The sequence below is a fragment of the Dryobates pubescens genome, chromosome 32 (genome assembly GCF_014839835.1).
Source record: "Dryobates pubescens isolate bDryPub1 chromosome 32, bDryPub1.pri, whole genome shotgun sequence".
NCBI lineage: Eukaryota > Metazoa > Chordata > Aves > Piciformes > Picidae > Dryobates > Dryobates pubescens.
This window is the reverse complement of record NC_071643.1, coordinates 7,480,380-7,501,259: the sequence shown is the minus strand read 5'-3', so window position 1 is coordinate 7,501,259 and position 20,880 is coordinate 7,480,380. Positions and strand designations below refer to the sequence as shown.

Genomic DNA, 20,880 nt, shown 5'->3' with positions numbered 1-20,880 from the left:
CAGTTACCATAGCAATGCATTCCCATAGTCACTTAGAGATTCATTTATAATAATAATAGTGGCTTTAGTAAAGAAGAAAGCAAAAGTTGCCAGCAGCACTCATGCAATTTCCTCTATTACAGATTTTCACTCTTTACAGCAAGACAACTTCATTAACAGATAGACAGTGACCACCTAAAGTAAATTGCCGAGATGGTTTTCAGTTCCTTTCTTCCAATCTGACAATTACTTGTAAATAATCATTTGACATCAGTAACATCAGACCTTGAACTTGTGAGACTGCAGTATTGAAAGAATTAGGAATTTTGTTTTTCTTTTCCCTTTTTTCTTTTTCTTTTTTCCCCCTCTTCTTTGTTTTACAGAGTGGTTAAGCCATGGCCAGCAAGAGAGACCAGAAATCTGAGAAAATATTCTGCACATTCTTCATTCAGCTGACTAGATGGCTACAGCCTTTAGGTTCTGCCCTCCAGATGTGGAATGGGATGAATGCATTTCAAAGGATCAGTATAGTGGTCCCACGATAAAACTGAGACATTATCAAGTATGTGAACTGCCCATACCATCACGGGAACTTAAAACTGGAAGATCCATCCTGTGGCCCCCAGCGAACGGAACTGGTTTGTGCAGCTACATGTATTGTGCGGAGTTGTATGAGGTGGTTTGCACTAATCTCAGTTCTGTACTTCTTTCCTAGTGAAAAGCACCGTAAGCCCCATGCGAAAGGCAGGATTGCAGCCGGGCGCGCTGCCGGACGCCAGCACACGCAGCCCATGTTTTCCCCACCACGCCAAGTCCCACTGAGCCTGGGCGTCCCGGGCACTCGCTGGGTACACGACAGGCGAGGCAGCGCGACGCATGTCAGCGAGCAACCGCTTAGCGGCGGGGCTGAGCTGCGCTGCCGCCGGTACCGCCGCGCCAGGCGATAGCAGCGTAACCTCGGCGACAACCCTTGGGAGCCTGCAGCGCTACGAGGCGAGGACTGCGGCGAACCGTGAGAGGCGGCCCGGGCCTCGCGGGTTACGGAAACCGCACTGCCACCAACGCGGTGGCATCTCGCCAGCCGCCCAGCTCTGCTAGCAGGGGCCAGCTTTAGGCACGCCGTATGCCGCTGCCGGCTGGTGAGTGCCCCTGCCCCGGGGCGAAAGGCAGACAACATGGCGTCCGCGGCTACGGACCCCGCTACTCCCTACCCAGCCCGCACGACTCCGACGCGGGGCAAGGGTGAGCGATGGGTAAGCGCCCCCCAGCGGCTCGCCGCCCCGCGATCGCCCCTTCTTCGGCGCGCGTGCACGGAGGGACAGCCCCACCCACCCCCTAAGCCCCGCCCCCACCGTCACCACCCCTCGCGCGCAGCCCCACGCCACTCCAAGGGGGCGGGGCGAGCGCCGCAGCACCTCATCACGTGCAACCAACCGCGGCGGCCGCCGGCACTCCCGCCAGGCCACGCCCCCCAGGTGGGTGGGGCCAGTGGCGGGAGGCGGGGACTCCCCCGAGAGGGTCGGGCGGCTCGTGCCCACCTCCGCAGCGACAGCGGGGGCAGAGGCGGTGGAGCCCCGCCTGCGGGGGCGGGGCCGACGGGGTTGCTGGAACCTCCCCTCTCCCTGCCCCTCCCCCTCCCCGCCGTCCCTTCTGTAACTTGGCTGCCTTTTATCGGGCTGAGCGGTGAGGCAGAGAGTTTATTGGTGCCGGAGCTGCGGCGCGGCCGGGGCGGGGAGCGACCGCGGCTGAGGGCGGGGTGGGGGGGGCCTCGGCCCGGGACGATGCTGCGGCTGGTGTCGCTGAAGTTGGGGCGGCTGTACCGCTACGTGAAGCTGGCGGTGTTGGGCAGCCTGGCGGCGGCGCTGGTGCTGAACACGCACTCACTGCTGGCCTCGCTGCAGCGCAACGAGCTGTCGGAGCGGCGCTTCTTGCAGCTCAATAAGTGCCCGGCCTGCTGGGGCACCAGCTGGTGCCGCAAGTTCCTCAACGGGCAGCTGCGGCTGGAGAGCTGGGGCCGCCTCCGCCTTTTCGACTTCTTCAACGTCAAGAACGTGTACTTCGCGCGTTACGGGGAGCCCCGCGAGGGCAGCCGCCGCGTCGTCCTCAAGCGCCTGGGCTCCGCGCAGGAGCTTGCCGACATCGACACTAAGATCTGCCGCCGGGCTACCGGCAGGGGCCGCTGCGATCTCCTCCAGGCCCTGCACGCGACCGAGTTCGCCAGCCTCAACGGCGACGTGCGGCTCCTCACCCCCGACGCCGTGGAGGGCTGGTCGGACCTGGTGCACTGCCCCTCGCAGCGCCTGCTCGACCGCCTGGTCCGCCGCTACGCCGAGACCAAGGATTCGGGCAGCTTCCTGCTGCGCAACCTGAAGGACTCGGAGCGCATGCAGCTCCTCATCACCCTCGCCTTCAACCCCGAACCGCTGGTGCTGCAGGTGAGCAAAGCGCGCCTGCCCCCGTCTGCTCTCCTTGATGCTGCGTGGCCAAGTAGTGGCCGGAGGGGTCCTTTTTTGAAGCCTTGTGCCGCGTAACCGTTCTCTCTGTCCCTTCCTCGCCCCCTCCCCGGCCGTGGCTGGGTTGTTTCTTGCCGCCGCGCCGGGCGCACGTAGCTGCCTGTGGGCTGGGGATTGCAAGGAGAGAGGGAGAGAAAGGAGAGGGGGGACTCCCGGGAAGCGGGCCCCAGAAATAGGAGCGAGACCCTGGGCCCTCTAGATCTTTGCCTTAACAGTGACTCTTATGTAAAGATACCCTGAGGAAAGACTCTCCACTCAGGGCAGGGGTTTATCTTTATCTCATTCAGTCTTACAGTTTTGTTAACTCGAAGACTTCGCACATTAGGTTCCTGGTTAGCCTTCTTCCTCGGTGCCATAGGACTTTAACTCGTTCTCCACCCTTCTTGCCTTTCACATCTAGCTTTTCTCTTCGGCAGCGAACGGTGAAAGCAAGCAGCTGTTCCACAGGAAGCATGGTGGGGTGGCTTGCTGCAAGGTAGATAGGTGCTTTCAGGTGGGTTTATACCTTTCTTACAGTCAAGTGTTAGGCTTTATTCTGTGGCATCTCCCGTAACATACGGATTCCTAGGCAGCTCTGGGAATCGGTGGTTAGTTTCTTAGGGTGTATTTTAGTAGATAGGGGGCAGAGAGTCTACTATGATGTTACTGTGCTTTCCTTGTTAAAAAGCAACTCATTTGATATCGAGTTCTTACATGAGCTATGTTCCGGCTTTGTTGTTCTGTTGGTAAAAGTCATAAATAGCTATTTTGTAGATGGAAAATGGAGTATCCAATAAATGAACAGTATTCTCTTTTAAGCGGTTGCATATTTAGTATTCTTTAATTGGGAGGACTGGTTATGTACACAGACCAGAAGTGTGTGCTTTAACGTGTTAAGTAAACTTCTACGTTAAAGATTGGTAAGTGGTTTATTCTGTAGCACCATTCAGTTGCTTCTGTAGGATAGCTGTTTAGATTGGGAGTGTTGTATTTTGGCTCCTGACACTGTTGAGAGAACTCCCAAGTATGCCTTTAGTGTGTAACTTTGATCTCGGAATTGTCACCTAACCACTGAGCCCTCCTTGCCTTGATTAAAAGAATATTTGCAAGTGTATTTCAGAGCATCACTACATGATTACTAACATTTGCTGTTTAGTGAGAGGCTAAAAAATATCTAATGCTCAGAAAGCAATGCTGCAAGCTTTATCCTCCAGCAAATTCAGATTAATTTCTAGAGAATGTGTTTATGAACTCTACTTAATTAAAAATATGGGTTTGGGTAGTATGTTTTCTGCCATTTAGCCTCTTTATATACAGCTCTTGGGTTTGGTTTTCAAAGTTTCCAGTTCACTTCTCAGTGGACTGAGGGTACAGTACGCCTCTTACATTTTGCTTTAAAATTGCTCCTTAGCATGGTGAAAAAGGGAACTCGAGTAAGAAAATCCAAACTGCTTTGCCTGATTATATTTGGAAGTTCTTTGAAAATTGATTTGTTTGAGCTGCATTTCATACAACTTCCAGTTTTGGGTTTTGAACGTTGGTTCCACCGTACTGAGCATGGACCTAGATGTCCAGAAAACAGTTCTGTACACTTTGTAATATGTGGAGCAAATATATTCTTTACAGACAAAGGATATGGCACTGTTACAGTATTTACTGTTGTGGGGTGGATCAAAGGCAGTGGCCAATACTGGTTGATTTAAGTGCCTTGATTCCTGTCAGCTTCTTAAATAAGCTGTGGATGATCCCTGAGGCTATTAAGCAAATCTGTTGAAGAGATGAAAATCTTTGGACATGAACTTAACAAGCACTTTGCTTGCCATTTATCTTAGTGAAGGTACTGCTGAGAGCAAAGCAGGTGATATTGGTGGGAAATAAGGCAGTCTTTACCAGTCCAGAATGTTGTAAAGTTCAGTCGCCCCTTATCAGATCAGAAGTGTTTTGCAAAAGCTTGTAAATTTTCTTGAATGGGTACATCTTGGAAAAATATTTCTGGGGAACTTCAGGCCAGCTTTGTGTGTTGAAACACTCTTAATGTATTCTCCATTTTAGGGTATAGCCTGGGGGGCGGGGGGGGTAGACTGCAGGGGTTACTCTATCACCTGGTGACCCTTCCCAAGCAGAGAAAGGGGATTGGGAAAAGGAGGGGAGACCCATGGGCTGAAAGGAAAACAGATTTAATGAAACAGCCCAACTAATATAAATGCCATTATAGAGTATGCAAAGTTATAATCTGCCCAGCAAGTGTACAGCAATTTCAACAAATGAGAAGGGAGTTCTTAGGAGTAGTATAGTAAATGAGCCCTTCCAGGGGTGAGGAGAAGAAAGACAAGCAGTATCAGGAGCGAACTTCTGCCTTTGTACTGAGTGTGATGCTCATGGTCTGGGATACACCTATGAAACAGCTCAGGTCAGCTGTCCTGGCTGACTCAGAAATGCTGATGGCCTGAAGCGCATGGCTGACCTGGGATTCTGACCCAGCAAAACCAGAAGAGTTTCTGCATTGTTGATGAGGACAGATAGTGGGATGGAAATGAGATGTGGAGCTGTGTTCTAAAATTCATCTGCTTTCAGGAAAGAGAACCTGCATGATGTGTGAATAGACTTTAAATATTTAAAGAAATAATCAATGCATTTAGCTAGTGATGTCTGTCACCAAAAGGCACAAGGGAAAACATTGCTATGTTTTTCTCTTAAGCTTTTCATGAAACGCTATTGTGACTGTTTAGAATACCATTGTAAGTAACGCTTTTGATTCAGAAGCAGAAATACCTCTAAACTGTGTTCAGTGCTTTGAAGTTCTGTGGTGTTTAGTTAACTTATAGGAACAGTCAGATGTAAATCATCACAGATTTTCAGCCTCAGTCTTTGACTTATAATAGAGAAGTTACTGTAGTCATTTACTAGGGCTAGTAATTTGTGCATTTTAAGACTTTTTCTCAGTGATACCAGGGATTTTTAGCTTGGAGCCTCTTTGGAGTATGGATTATTCCTAAAGTGGTGTTGCTTACAAGCTGCATATTGTCACAACTGACTTAAAGCTTTTGCTGTAGGAAGTTGTCATGTAGTGGTTTAACCCATAGCACAGTACACTTCTGCTACAAGTCTCTAAACAGTAACAAAAGAGCACAGATTACTGTATTAATGCATGGGCTGTGTAAGTTGCTTACTGTAATCCTAAATATTTGTATTTCAAAATAGCTCTCCTTTTAACCTTCTTTATCCATATTTGTTAAATGGTTGCTTAGGTGTACTTGGTGAAAAAAACAGTTTCTCTTGCTATTTTACTTCATGAGATAAAAAAATTACTATTCTTACTTCTGCAGAATCTGCCAAAACTAGTCAGTAATTCTCTCACATTTTTGGATCTAAATTCACATTTGAATGAAACAACATATATACAATTTGTTACATCTAAAGCAGTGTTCTATATAAACATGAACAGCTTCTTTGAACAAAAGGAAGAACAAACCTTGCTGCTGCTCCTCTCAACTCATGTAATAGAAAACAGTATTTTAAATAGGAATCACTAGGAGGATAGGTTATGTGCATGGCATCTGATTCATAATTGAGTATGACGGCTGTGTGCATCAAGCATTTGCAAAGCTAGGCTGCCCAAAGTTGCCTTGTGAAGAGATAGCAAAATTTTTTAAACAAGTAGGATTACAGACTGAGTGCAGTGTAAATACTCACTTCTTGCAGAATTCACAGAACCAGAATGGATAAAAGCAGATCTATCCTCACCCTATGACTTTTTATAAACCACCCACCTTCTAGTTTGTCTTGGGAAAAATAACTGTAGGGGAGAAACTTTTGTTTGTTTTTAACTGTGGCATGCGTTCAAATAACGGTTGTTATTCAGCTTTATGAAATAATATGATTAATTTTTATCTTCTCTTGCAACTACAAACATAAGCTTACTGTTGCTGAACTAAAAAGGCTTGCTGCCTATTGCTGTATTCCATAGAATTAAGTGTTGTTCGGTCTTTGGCTTTTACACAAATTCCAAGTTTTTCCTTTCCCCCATCATTTCTGAACGAGATTTTTTTTTTTCCCTCAAACTGAAGTATTTAAACAGAAAGATTTGGAGAAATGGCTAAGCTTTCTCTAGATATACCTCTTATTTACTGTAGAGCTCCTTCACTGATCACTATTAGATTCCAGGTTTCCTATTTAGAGTGGCTGTGGCAGCCTCTTAGCAGTTTTTTGAGCTGCTGTCTCTGAATCTGTAGCTGCTACTCTGTGAGCCATGGTATGCAACCACACATTGTCCCACAAAGCCTGTGGCAAAGTTTAAAATTTAGTAATTCAACACCACAAAACCTGAAAACCAGTTACAGCAGAAAACAAGGCAAAGTGGAGAATTCCTTGTTTTGGGAGCTGGGGAAACTACAGTATAACTCACTGCTGCTGAAGTAAGATATCGTTTCTAAATAAGAAAATGATGGTTTTCAGTGAAGTGGTTGTGATTATCCTACAATCATCTGAGAAGACAGCTAGGTGAAAAGACAGTTTCCATCTGTCCTGACATAACTGAGAATAGAGGTTCTGTAAACTGTTGTCAACAGTGCACCCAGAAGTGGTCTCAATCTGCCTTTTGTGCTGGCTGCTGTGTTGGTCAACAGCACTGCCAGATGCACTGTTGAAATGACTGGATTTGCTTTGTTTTCAAAGTAAGCTTAAAGTTTTAATGTCAACTTCAGTATTAAAAGTAAAGTAGATAAAATGCTTGTAAGTAACCTGTGTTTTTCAAACTATAGAAGATATCCAGAGTGCATTAATGCAACCTTGTCTTGAGCTGTAGCTTTTACCAGTCTGTTTAAATAGAGAGTCTTCAAAAATGATGGTGAATGTTTGCATCTTATATGTAAGTTACAAGTCTCAAGTACTTTTGTTTTGCTGATTCTAAGAAAAGTTCCAATAGCTGTTGTGGAAAAGAGCTGTATTTCTGCATTTTTTAATAGATTGTGTAAATCACTGCCCTTCCCTCAGGTATGTATTTGCTTTCTAAGTACTTCAGTTTAAGGGCTTTTTTCTTCTCACAGCTTCTGATCACTGTTATTCCATGTGGAAAAAAACCAACTTAAACCAACAGCTGTATCTGTATTCCTAGTATAATTACTCTGCATGAACAGTCTGTTGCCACATAACCTAAAATTCTTAATGTCATCATTGGGGTTTCTGTTTGGTTTTGTTATTGGCAGAACAGTAATCGACATCTGCTGAACACATACAAAAACATCAACTGTGATCTCTTTTTGAAACAATTTCTGGTGCTGGATTTACTCAAAGTAGCAATTTAGCAAAATATTTCACAGTATTATTTTATTGTGCCACATATCACTCCTCAATAAATAGTAAATGGGAAGAATTACTTGCCTGAGATTTCTTTCTTTTTTGTTATATGTGCTGTTCTAGTTGTGGGTTGTTTTCTCTAAATACATTATTGAAATGCCAAACAGTTTTCATATTTGACTGTTTTGAAACTTCATTACTCAGTTTGGCGTTTCTGACTCGTAATTCCTTTGCTAAACATCAAGTAGAGGATTTAAGATAGTTATCTGCACTACCTGATAAGTCCTCTAGTAGACTTATAGTATTTAAGTCCTGGCTCATAATTACTGCCATTTTGACATACTGAGTAGTATTTAGTGTGTAGCATTTTAAAATGCCAAATATTTTCTTCTGATCTTTATGAAAACTGATCTTGTACAAGGTTTTCACTTTGTCACTAGTTGTCCTTCTCTCCTGTTGCTTTGAGGCTTTTGATTATCTGCAGTTTCCTACTATTTTTTTCATTTTAAAGACTCACTGTAATCTGCTGCAGGTGGTTATAAATCTTGACTTCCTGCCTCCCCTCAAATTATTTTTGTGTAGTTGGAATATTTTTTTTTTGCTTTAAAGCTGTTTTTTCTTGTTTGCATTAAACACACACACGACTTAAGGAATGTTTCTACGAGTGCTAATTTATGGATAACTAGATATCTGCCTTAAAAGTCTTTTTTACACAAACCAGTTGACTGACACCTGTAGAAAACACAATCCAGAAAGCAAAGGGTTTAAATTTTAAATATTAAAGTGAGGCTTTGGTCTTTCTTGATTCCTATTTTACGTATTTCTAAGTATTTTGAAGAAAGGAGGTGAATTTGTCTATTCCTGAATTTCCCTTCTACACATTTTTAGAAAGCAAAACTATCACTTCTCTTGAATTAAAATTGAGTAGACTCCTATTAGAAGAACATTCTACTAATTTGTGTTGAAAATTGAAAAGTTGTTTCTTTCATGGGTATGCATGTTAGGCCAGAACTCTCTCATGCTTGTCATGCCACCATATTTAATTGTGTTTCTTAAATGATCAAAACTGCTTTCATCCTTCTTTCTGCTGAAACTTTGCTAAAGTGAAAACATGAGGAATGTTTTAGAATAGTCTAGAAATTCTTGACGTTGTTGTGGGGTATGCATTATGATGAGTGACTGTCTTTAGAGGCTACCAAGAAACTGTCACACTGACTGCAGTAGAAATCCTCTTGATAAATTGTAAAACTCAGCAGTTTTCAGTTACAAAAAAAAAAAGTGTTATCCCACATTCTAAACCTTGAAATACCAGTGTTATCCTTTGCTTCTGTTACATCTGATATTGAGAGGGAGCTATGGTTTTACTTCCCTGAAGTGAGTAATTGAGGCTTTGGTTTTGTCTTCCTTAACTTTACAACTTAACTTTTTCAGAAATAAAAGTGTGCCATCTCTGCTAGGCCTTCTTTATGGTGATATGCTGCCAGCTCATAATGATGAGAGGTAGATGGTGTTTGCTTTCATGTGATGTGAACTTAATTAAAAAGCTACTGTGAAGTACAGACTAATATGTAAAGGTGAAAAACAATGTAGCATTCATTTTTTGTTACAGTAGTTCATGCATTTAATCATCAATTTGGAGAAATTACAGATCTCTCATAACAGTGTAAAATACAAACTCTATAGTACAAGGGTTCAACCTGATCATTAAGCAACTTCTGAGTAGAATTGTCTATGTATTTTGACCCTATAGTGTGTCAGTTAACCCTGATATGTACCCCTTGTTGGCATGGATTGTACGTAGGAACTGGCTGAAATGCAACAGAACTGAACAAAGCTAAAATCAAATTAATTTAATCAGTAACTCTAATATTTGGAATACTCAATGAAATCCACACTCAGTATGTATTTCTGTGGGAATTTTAGTTCAATGTCAACTGACTTGGCATATATTTGGAAATTAAATTGTTTTCATTATACTCACTAGCATCTGCAAATACTTTTGAGTACATAGCTTCTAGAATGGAGATCAGTTCCTGATAAAAGAAGGCATCTCTTTTAAGACCACGGAGTTTAACAGTCTTTGATTTAAAAAATTCAACTGTAAAATCACATCTCCAGCTTTTCGTAGTTCCAGAGCTTTACTTATTTGCCTTGGTGACTAACAGAACTGCCTACTGTAGTTTACACTGCAGAATCATGTGTGCTCTGTGAGAAAGAGCAACGGTTTTTTCTCTTTGAAGAGTACACATTAATTAAATTCTGCTTGCCAGACCAAGTTCTGCCTGGACAAACACAGTTTAGCAGGAAGATTTTAGCAAAGGCATCACAGAGAGTGTGATTTTTGCCATGCAAGCCTTCAGAGTCAGAAGTTCCCACCCTGTTTTGCATATGGGGTTTTGTGGTAGCTTTTGTTGGGGGTTTTTATGGTTTGTTTGTTAGTTTGGAGTTTTTTGTGTGTGTGGTTTGGGTTTGGATTTTTTTTTATCATCCAAAGGTGGTATTAACATGTAGTATCCTCGGAGTAGTTTTGAAAATGAAAAGCTTTGTTTGGACTTGTTAGGATGAATTATATGCTTGGTGATAATTGATAAACCTTTATTTTTCTAAACTGTTAATTCAGAGGGGATTAGTGTTATTGCAGATTACAGCAGACCATGTCAGTTTGTGAGCCTTCACTGCACGACCTAATTCACAGCTCTGAACATTCAAAAGTAATGGTAGATTTGTAGATCTTCTCATGTTTAGACAGAAGTGAGGAAGACAAATGCACTGACAGTGTTTTATGCTTCAGTGCAACGAAAAATTCATCTTACTAATTCTCAATACACTGAGAATACAGTTTGCTGGGTTTTTTTTGAGGACATAAACACAGTATGATTCTTCCAGGAACAAAATGTCCATTGTCCAGTTGGCAGGGTTTGTTTAGGTTTTTAAGCCTTGCTGAGAGAGATACTGGGTAGCTACACTAATTAGGGCAACAAAATTGTATTCTGATGTATTTGTTACTGGGAATGGAGATAGCAGAAGTTTTTGTCATCATTACTATTGTCCATCTTTCTGTTAGAAGAATATGCTTATTCCTCTGTGAAAAGAGAAAGATCACTTTAGTGAGGGAAAACTTAAGCTCCCTGTTTGTAGTTTTACATATGCATCACTGTATTTTGAAACACTTTAATAATAATAATAAGCAGCTTAATTGTCTATGGTTTCCATGGCATTTTTTCTGTATATTCACAGATAAAATGTGAGTGAGTACATCAGAATTACAAATGCTTTTGTCAGATGTTTTTGGTTTTGAACAGGACCTTAGTTTTAATGTTAATTATCAAATGCACATTTTGAAGTCCTCAAATAACATAGTCAAGGACAAAATTGCCTAATTAAATATACTAATTTGATAATTATAAAACTAAAATCACATGGTATCACAGAACACTAGGGGTTGGAAGGGACCTCAGAAGACCATCTAGTCCAACCCCCCTGTGCAACCAGGATCACCTAGAGTAGGTAACACAGGAATGTGTTCAGGCAGGCTTTGAATGTCTCCAGAGGAGGAGACCCCACAACATCTGGGCAGCATGTTCGTGTGGTATCTTCTCTGCTCCAGCTTGCACCTGTTGGCCCTTGGCCTATCATTGGACCTGGATCTGTCCTCCTGACACTCGTTCTTCACATATTTATGAACATTAATGAGGTCACCCATCAGTCTCCTCCAAAGTAAACAGACACAGCTCCCTTAGCCTTGCCTCATAAGGGAGATGTTCCACTCCTTCATTGTGGCTTTGTGCTGGGCTCTCTCAATCAGTTCCCTGAGGTCCCTTTTGAACTGGACACAGTAGTCCAGGCACCGTGGCAGAGTAGTGGAGGAGGAGAACCTCTCTGGACCTACTAACCACACCCCATCTAAGACACAATGATGTTACACATCACAGAAATCTGAGACTTTTGGCAGCTGTCTACCAAGCTTTTAGTTTCTAAATGCAACTTGTTCTTGGAAAATCTGTTTAATGACCATGTGTTCCTGTCATATTGGATTTCAAGATGTCAATGAATAAAGTAAGTACTCATGTTAGCTGCAATCCCATCTACAAAGGTGTGTTCAAAATAAAACAGTACAAAGTTACAGATCTCCGCTTACCAAGAGGACAAATCTGCACTTCAATTAATATTCTTGTCAGATTCACTGAGTGGATATGAAACTGCTGAATGAGGCACTTGTGCATATTTTTATCCCCTTCTTCGGCTGCTGACTTGGGTAATGAAGTGTATATGTGGTTGTTACATGCCAGTTGGAGGCGAGCCAAAGCAGAGATGTTTGTACATGTGCAGATGTTGGCAGGATTCCCTGCTTTCCTGTTGTCAAAAGATCTTTTTATTGCCACAGTGTTATAAATATATCTCTTCCAGTGTGCTGTGCAGCTATTCTACTAGTAATGTTTGGGATGTTCACTTAATAAACCAGATTGCTCATGGAATTTCCTGTGTGTAATGAAAGAAGTGTACACAAGGCAGGAAGTATAATAGGTGTGTTTTGAAGATCAGTGTACCATTGGATGCTATCACAGACAAACACTGTGCTTTGCAAATACCTGCTAATACTGGAAAGCAAAAGTCTTTTAACTCCTTTCCTTTCTTCTGCACCTAGCTATTTGGGCCTTCTTCTATTTGTCAGTACTACCATGATGTGGTGATGTGATAAGCTGGATCAGGCTACTGATCCAACTGAACACCAGCCAAGCGAGTACTGACTGCATTCCTTTCCTAATGATACAAAGGGAGGGTTTGAAATGACTGTGCTTGATGGTTTGGAAGGGATGGACACCTTCACATGCAAAGGTAGCACAGCCTTTGCCAGATTTCACTGTGGTTGAATTTATATTTGGAAAGGGAGGCCAAGGCATTAAAGCAATGCAGAACTAGAATATAGGAGTAGGTGGAAAAGGAGTCTGGTGGTCCAATATCATCCCCAAATAAAAACATTTAGGCATGACATCTGTCACAGTTGAATATATTGCATTGTGTGCTGATAAAATCCTGTAATAAGAAAATGTTAGGCACATTTGGTGACATTTGCTCCAATTGAAGATGTAAACTTGTATTGATAATAAGCAGATAAAGTGAACTTGCATGGGTACACACATTTGGACTTCCCTGATAGGAAGCTGTATGGCTTTTTTCTGAGAGACAGTGGTAGGCAATATTTTGAAATGTATATATGCCACTTGATCCCACTCACTGGAAGGAAATACTGGGTTTTTTTCCTGCATAGAGTTCTCTGGGGGTTATGCCTTTACACCAGCTCCTTGTTGCTGCTTTTTCAGTGAAATGACACATTCCCTTGTAAAGAACTAGCTTCATTTGATGAGCAAGACATAAAATCTCATTTTGGTGGTTATTGATGCCACAGGCATGAATTTTTCTTACAGTGGTAGAGTGGGGAACACTGAATTACTGTATACTTTATTTGCAGGAAAGTTATTTTGCCAACAACACCAACAAAAGAGCACACCACAAAACCCCAAACAAACAAAACCCCTCCACCCACCAGCAACCAAAAATTCTCAAACAAAAAATGCAGCCAACTTCTTAACTGTGGAATATTGTCACTTGACTTGCCCTGAACTTGTGGGTGTTTTTCTTCCATACCACCTTCGTTTATTGCCTGGGTCCGTTCTCCTGACACTTGTCTTTCGCAAGTCGTAAGGTCACCCCTCCAAGCTAAAGAGACTCAGCTGCCTTAGGCTTTCTACCACCTTAATCTTTGTGGCTATGCACAGGACTCTTTCAAGCAGTTTCCTGAGGGGCCTAGAGCTGGACACAGTATTCCAGATGGGGCCTCACCAGAATAGAATACAGGAGGAAGAGAACATCTCTCAACCTATTAGCCATACCTCTGCTAATACACTCCAAGATGCCATTGGTCCTCTTGTCCACAAGGGCACATTGCTGGCTCATGGTCATCCTGCTGTCCACCAGGACTCCCAGGTCCTTTTCCCTTCAGCTGCTAACAGGTCAACCTTCAACTTGTACTGGTCCATGGAATTGTTCTTCCCAGATGCAAGTCTCTACACTTCTTGGATCTTATTCAGTTTCTCTCTGCCCAACTCTCCAGCCTGTCCAGGTCTCACTGAATGGCAGCATAGTCTTCAGGTGTCAGCCACTCCTTCCAGTTGGGTATCAACAGGTGCCCTTGGTTCCTTCATCCAGGTCATTGCTGAATATATCCAATGGTACTGATCCCAGTAGTGACCTCTGAGTAACTCCACTAGATACAGGTCTCCAATTAGACTCTGTCCCATTGACCACAAGTCTCTGACTTTTTTTCCTTCAACCAGTTCTCAATCCACCTCACTAATTGATATACAGACCACGCTTCCTCAGTTTGGCTGTGAGGGTGTGAGGGTGCTGTGGGAGATGATGTCAAATGATTTCCTGAGATCAAGATAAACTGCATCCACTGCACTACCACTATCTATCCACCAGATTATGTCCTCTTAAAACACTATCAGGTTGGTTGAACATGACTTTCCCTTGGTAAAATCATGCTGCCTGCTCCCAGTGACCTTCTTATCCTTGATCAGCAATGCTCTGGAGATGTTGCTTCATCGCCTTTCCAGGGATGAAGGTGAGGTTGACCAGTCTATAGTGACCTGGGTCCTTCTCCTTGTCCTTTTTGGAGACTGGAATGGCATTTGCTTTCCTCCAGAATTGAGGCAGCTCTGCTGTTCTTCAGGACTTACAAAAGATGATGGAGATTGGCCTAGCAATGACTTGTGCCAGCTCCCTCATCACCCACAGGTGCATCCCATTAGGACTCATGGATTTATGGGTGTCCAGATTGCTTAACTGATCCCTGACCCAGCCTTCATCAACTTCAGCAAACTCCTTTATCCCGACATGTTCTGGGGCTCCTGAGAATGGTCTATAGCAGTATAGACAGACAAATAGTATGGTGTCATTGCTTGATAATATATTAACCTTCAGCCCATCAAATTAATTGTGTCATCCTCAGGACTGTATTAGCCTATGTGGTTAGATCAGGCAATGAAAATAGAGTAGAAGTTCAAATGCTTGGCAGTCTTAAATCTGTGAACCTATTGTGTTATTCATGTGGGTCTGATGTCTTTTTTTTTTTCTAACGCTTGTAGCATGTTACTACTTTTCAGTCTCTTGTGCTAACTACCAAGAAAGCTACTGTTTGAAACAGATTTTACTTCTAAGAAAAATGCTATGTGGATGTATGTGATAAAGTATGTGCATAGCAATTCAGTGGTAGATTGTTAAGGGGGTAAGATTTCTTTTGTACTTCAGTCTAGTCTGTGACCCTGTCTGGGAGGGATCTTCAAATGTGAGTATCCTTGAAGGAATCCAATCAAGTGGTAGAAAATGGGAAGGGAGGGAGTGCTGAAAAGAAGGTGTAATTAAAACACTTCTATGTTATTAGAAAGTTGGTATTAAACATATCAGATGCAAAATTGTGTTGGTGGGAAGTATACTTTCCTTAGTGCAACAGATGTGTATAAAATACCAATGGAAAGAGAGGGTGGAATCATACATATATATGGAAGTAGAAGTTCTCAGAGAGAGTGATTGCCCATTGGAATGGGCTGCCCGGGGAAGTGGTGGAGTCGCCGTCACTGGAGGTGTTTAGGCGGAGACTTGATGGGGTGCTTGGTGCCATGGTTTAGTTGATTAGATGGTGTTGGATGATGGGTTGGACGTGATGGTCTCGAAGGTCTCTTCCAACCTGGTTCGGTTCAGTTCTATTCTATTCTAATATATGGAAAGCTTGATAGGGGCTGCATATTATTTCCATTCCCCCAACTCTTTACTAGTCCAGCAGGGCCTCTTGCTCACACAAGTATTTGTTTTGTTTTGTTTTGTTTTGTTTTTCCTTTCAAAACTTCAAACGATGTAAATGTAGTGTCGGTGGGCATTTACAGGTGTCTTTTGTAAATTGTATTGAACAGCATTTTAAAATCTCAGCTGGTTTGTATTAGTGAGAACTCTAAAAAAACCTTTTTTATATGCAGAGTTTTCCATCGGATGAAGGTTGGCCGTTTGCAAAGTACTTAGGAGCGTGCGGAAGAATGGTGGCTGTCAATTATGTTGGAGAAGAGCTGTGGAGTTACTTTAACGCACCGTGGGAGAAACGAGTGGACCTGGCCTGGCAATTAATGGAAATAGCTGAACAGCTGACCAATAATGACTTTGAATTTGCACTCTACCTCCTTGATGTCAGCTTTGACAACTTTGCAGTTGGACCAAGAGATGGGAAAGTTATCATTGTAGATGCCGAAAATGTTCTGGTAGCAGACAAAAGGTTAATCAGACAGAGTAAGTGTCTCCTTTCTCTCCCCTGCCCCCACAGATTTCCAGCTTCTTCCTCTTCAAGCGCAATATTTAAAGTTCCTGTAGTTGCTAAATACCCATTTTGGCTACTTTATAACTAGACTACTAATTAACAAGCTAATTAACTTTCTTCAGCAATTAGGCTACTAATTAACTTACCAATTTGTCAATTTCATGAAGTGTTGAGTTTACCTGAACTTAATTTGCACATACTTTTAATCTCTGTAAGCCTGCTTAAATGGAGAGGTGGGAGTGGGAGGAAAGGCTTTGGATGTTGAAAGGATTTGTACAGAAGGGTGGACAGGTACAGACAGATGGGTTTACTGACTAGTCTGCCTTAGCAAAGAGATTGCTGTCATTTTTTCCAGACATCTGTAAGGATGGGAGTCTTGGCATTCTGTTTTCTGTGAATGATAAAACAGTCTCTTACCGCTCACTTCACCTTAATTACACAGCCCGTCTGTGGTTTTGTTGTTCATGTTGGTGCTCTGTAATGATGGAACTGAAGGAATGGGTAATTTTAGTGCTGTTTCCAAATGAGAATAGTGAAAAATCATTCATTTTTCTGTCATCTGTAAAAGCTCAAAGCAATGGCGGCAGGAGAGACGTTTGACAAAGTGGCATTACATGGGTTTACATTCCTTTTGAGTTTGTAAATAAAACTTTGCAGACCTGAGAGCTAGAGACATGGAACATGAAATCCTGCAGAAGTTCATGGCAACAGGCCAAATGATTCCAGTTTGCCTTGGGTGAATGGAGGGTTTTTTTAAGCTTTGCAAACAGACTTCATATGCTGAATTGCAGAATTAAATTAACTTGAGGACTTCAAGACACTGCTTTATATCCATACACTTTTCTGAAAGAAAATATGTTTGGGGGATTATTATTTATTTATTTTTTTTGGTGGTGTGTGGGTTTATGGTTTGGGTTTTGGGTTGGAGGGGGGGGGGTGTGTTGTTTGTTGTTGTTTTGTTGGTTTTTTTTCCTTTTAGTTGGGGTTTTCTTGTTTGTTTGTTTTTGGTTGTGTGCTTGCTTTTTGTGTGTGTATTAGTTTTATAATGCGTTCTCAAGGGTCCTAGATTAAAATTAGCTGACCCTACCAAGAAAGTCTTTTCAGTGTGTTGGATATCCAGTACATTTACTTCAGTACTTATGGGCCACACAAATAAACTTCCTTCTTTTCTCTCTAATTTTTTGTTTTTCTTCTTCTTTTCTTTGATTTTTGGAATATATCTGAATTGCTTAGTCACACAGATGAACTCTGAAGAATCTGATATGCAAATGGAATAGGATCCTGCAAGTAGATTCTTGCAGGAGCTGAATGCTGAAAGTGTCGTGCTTACATCTGTTGTCTAGTTCTCAAACTAATTTGGATCTAACCAGGATTTTGCTGTGTGATCTGTAGTCTAAGAACTAATCAAGAACACAGAAAACAAATGAGGACACAAAGTTCTCAGTCATTGTATAAACTTGATATTTAATACTGACTTCATTAGTATTCTGGAAAGTTTCACTGAACAATCTCTGCCTGGAGTAATTAATACGTGAATATGTACGTTCTGTCCAGTTGTGTCTGTGTGGGATCTCACAGCTGAGTTTGCAGGAGTCCTTTGTACCTTTGTTGCTGGCTTTTTCCCTTTTTGAGTCTGTTGTTCATTGTGCAAATTTTGTATCACATTACAGCTTCAGAAGTCATCCTTTGGTCCCCTTTTTTCTAGACTGGCTTGCAGTGCACAGTGAATGGGTTGACGCAATAGTTAGCTCAGAGACTAAATTTTTCTTTTGGCAATGTGGTGCTAAAAGAGATCTACAAAACTACAAGACTCCATGATAAGGATGTCTTCTTGAAGCTGGTAGTAGTCTAGGAACTTCAGATGGAAAGTTTTTTTAGAAGGACTAATAAGAACTCAGGATATCTCACATTAAGTAGCCTTCTGCATATTTCTTTTGTATAAAATACTTTATGTAAGTCATGCTTTAAGTCAAAAGTTTGTAACAAGGCCACTAATTACACCTTCAAATTTTGACAATTTTTGTATATAAAGAAGAGTTTATACACATACATGAATGCCATTTGTTTTCTTGGGCTTTTTTTCCTTTGTCAAAGATTATATGTAATGCATCTGCTTTTTTAATATATGCTTCTTAGTAACGACAGTGTCTGAAATAAGAGGTTGGAAGACACTGTTTCAGAAGTTTAAGGCAATTACTTTACAATATGGAGCTTTTTGTTCACTGGTAGACCACTTCACCATGTTAGTTCTCAGGGCACCTGGAGAAATCAAATCTATGCTGCTAAAACAAACCACGTTGCTTGCTTTTCTCTCCACTTCAGTGGGGGGATCCTTCTCTTGCATTTGTTTGTGCTACGTTTTTTCCCTCTAGGCACGTGCATGAATGTAGATTTCATGTGTTTGATTTCATGTGTTTAGTGGGCTGTTTTTTCTGCTTCCTTCTCTTTGCTATCCATTTTACCCCTCTTTCTTTCTCCCCCTATTGTTTGTATTGCTGTGACCATTTCAGCACAAGGGGATATCCAACTGTCAGGTGCAAGCTTAGGCTAGAATGTTTAGGAGTTCATCTAAACAAAGTTTGTTTCTAGTTTTAAGTATTACCAGTTTGCTGTGTATTGAGCTTGTGATTGTATTCATATGTGTGTTCTTTTCTACTCTCTCACTTTATTTTTTTTTACTGTCTCCTTACATTTCACAGATAAACCTGAAAACTGGGATGTGTGGTATGAAAGCAAATTTGATGACTGTGACAAAGAAGCTTGTCTGTCCTTCTCGAAGGAGATTCTGTGTGCTCGTGTCACTGTGGACCACAATTACTATGCTATTTGTCAGAACCTTTTATCAAGACACGCCACGTGGCGTGGCACTTCTGGAGGACTACTTCATGACCCCCCCGCTGAAATTGCCAAAGATGGCCGACTTGAGGCCTTGCTGGACGAGTGTGCCAACCCAAAGAAGCGCTACGGTAGATTCCAAGCTGCAAAAGAGCTGCGTGAATACCTTGCACAACTGAGTAGCAACGTGAGGTAGTCCACGGCGCAAATTCTTTGCAAGGCTGGCTGAAACACTATTGCAAAAACACTAAAAAATGAAAGTTTGAACTTACATATTAAAAAGAGAACACAATAAAAACCACAACTACTTATCTTTTTTTCTAAATACCATAAAAATATGTAATTTTATGGTGTTAAAGTGTTTGTTTGCAAACAGACAAGGTACTTACTGAATTAAAACTTGAGCAACTATTGACTCTTCTCTTTAACTGCATAAAAGGGAGTAGGTCAAAAAAGACTGTGATAGCTTAATTGACAGCTTGTGTGTCAGAGTACTTTACATAAAACTGCATTAGTGTCACAGTTTTGTGAAGCTGATGTTCTTACTTGGAAAGTCAAGTTTTAGACTGATGGCCTGTTTTAAAGGCCTTTTTTTCCTGACATTTTCTCATTTTTGTGTTTGTTTAAACACCTTGAAGTGGCATTTACATCCAGGTAAATCTAGCTGTCTGCATTGTTTCAAATTTAACAAGCTTTCATGCTAATACTGTGCAGTACATTCCTATGGTGAGTGCAGGATTCCTAAGGTTACTGTCCAATTTTAAGGGGTTTTACACTGTATTTTACTATGCTTAGACATTGTGTTTTGGTTTTTTGTTTTGTTTTAGGATTGTCATAAACTCAAATGTCATTTGAACTAACATTCATTTGATGTCTTTTGTAGTTCTGACATTGGAAATACTACTTAATGTAATTATTGTACAAAACCTCTACCCTTCATGCAAGTATATATACATGACTGGTTTTAGCAGGAAATCATGGTATGAACAAACTCTTTCTTTTAATGGAGATAGTTTAAGAATTGGAGAGAGACTACAATAAAAGGATTTATATTAACACTTAAATTGGGGATAGAAGCTTGTCTAAAAAATACAAATTCACCAGTCCAGTGTAGTTAAGCATAAACCAAAGAAAACAGTTTTGTTTATTAGTTTCTAAACAAATAGTGGAGAAAAAATGCTGTTCTGCAGTGAAGGTAATAATTCTCAAAATTCAAGTATGAGTGGTCCTTTATTACTCTTTGAAGAACTTAAAAACCTGTATGCTTATGCTAGAAACAACCCTTAATATGAATAATAATGTCTTGAAAGTTAGTTAACATCATTCCAATTCTGTTGAATACAAGTGTAGTGGAGTTTATAGAATATTCTTCATTTGATTGACCAGCTAAATCGATTAAACTGTATTCAGTCTAGACTCCTTTTCTTGAACTGTTTGACTATTCCCAGTGCAATTAAAATAGAAGTTACAGTTTTTATAAAAACCTTAGTTACTGCTGCAAGAATTCACTTCAAAGCTTGCTCCTCTTGTGGTTTTTTTTTTAACAGCTAGTCTAATGCTTCATTTTTCTGAAGTCTTACTCATAAAAGGATACTCTTAGGCAATGTATGCATATTGCTTCTCGTAACAGTAATGAAGGAAACTAACACTGTTTTATGAACACATTGGAAAGATGTTCTGTTCAAGCTGAATAGAATTCTGAGCAAGGTAGCATGTGCTGCTTTGAAGAGCAAAGTTAGTATGCCTCTCATGCTATGTCAAAAGATCGGTGGAAACTCTTACCAAATTGCTGCCAAGTGCATGGTGAGGAAAATGGCAAACTCACCGACTGCCCCTTCTTTCTGAAAGCTCAAAAAGTGGAGCCATATAAAGATGCATGGTGCTTTTTGGTTTCTTAGATTAAGGCTATTTTAG

General features: G+C 41.5%; 1 protein-coding gene across 1 annotated transcript; it reads left to right on the top strand.

Annotated features, from left to right (window-relative positions):
- Nucleotides 1-1,738: 1,738 nt before the first annotated feature.
- Nucleotides 1,739-20,499, top strand: DIPK2A (divergent protein kinase domain 2A). Its single transcript, XM_009896306.2, has 3 exons — nt 1,739-2,414; nt 15,800-16,103; nt 18,831-20,499. The coding sequence occupies exons 1-3, from the start codon at nt 1,761-1,763 to the stop codon at nt 19,160-19,162; spliced, it is 1,290 nt and encodes a 429-aa protein (XP_009894608.2). The 5' UTR covers nt 1,739-1,760; the 3' UTR covers nt 19,163-20,499.
- Nucleotides 20,500-20,880: the final 381 nt, after the last annotated feature.

Bases quoted from the DNA above. Each gene is read 5' to 3' on its own strand.
- DIPK2A (XM_009896306.2), top strand. From the start codon at position 1,761: ATGCTGCGGCTGGTGTCGCTGAAGTTGGGGCGGCTGTACCGCTACGTG. The intron at 2,415-15,799 runs GTGAGCAAAGCG...TTTTATATGCAG, and splicing joins CCGAACCGCTGGTGCTGCAG to AGTTTTCCATCGGATGAAGG. The intron at 16,104-18,830 runs GTAAGTGTCTCC...TACATTTCACAG, and splicing joins CAAAAGGTTAATCAGACAGA to ATAAACCTGAAAACTGGGAT.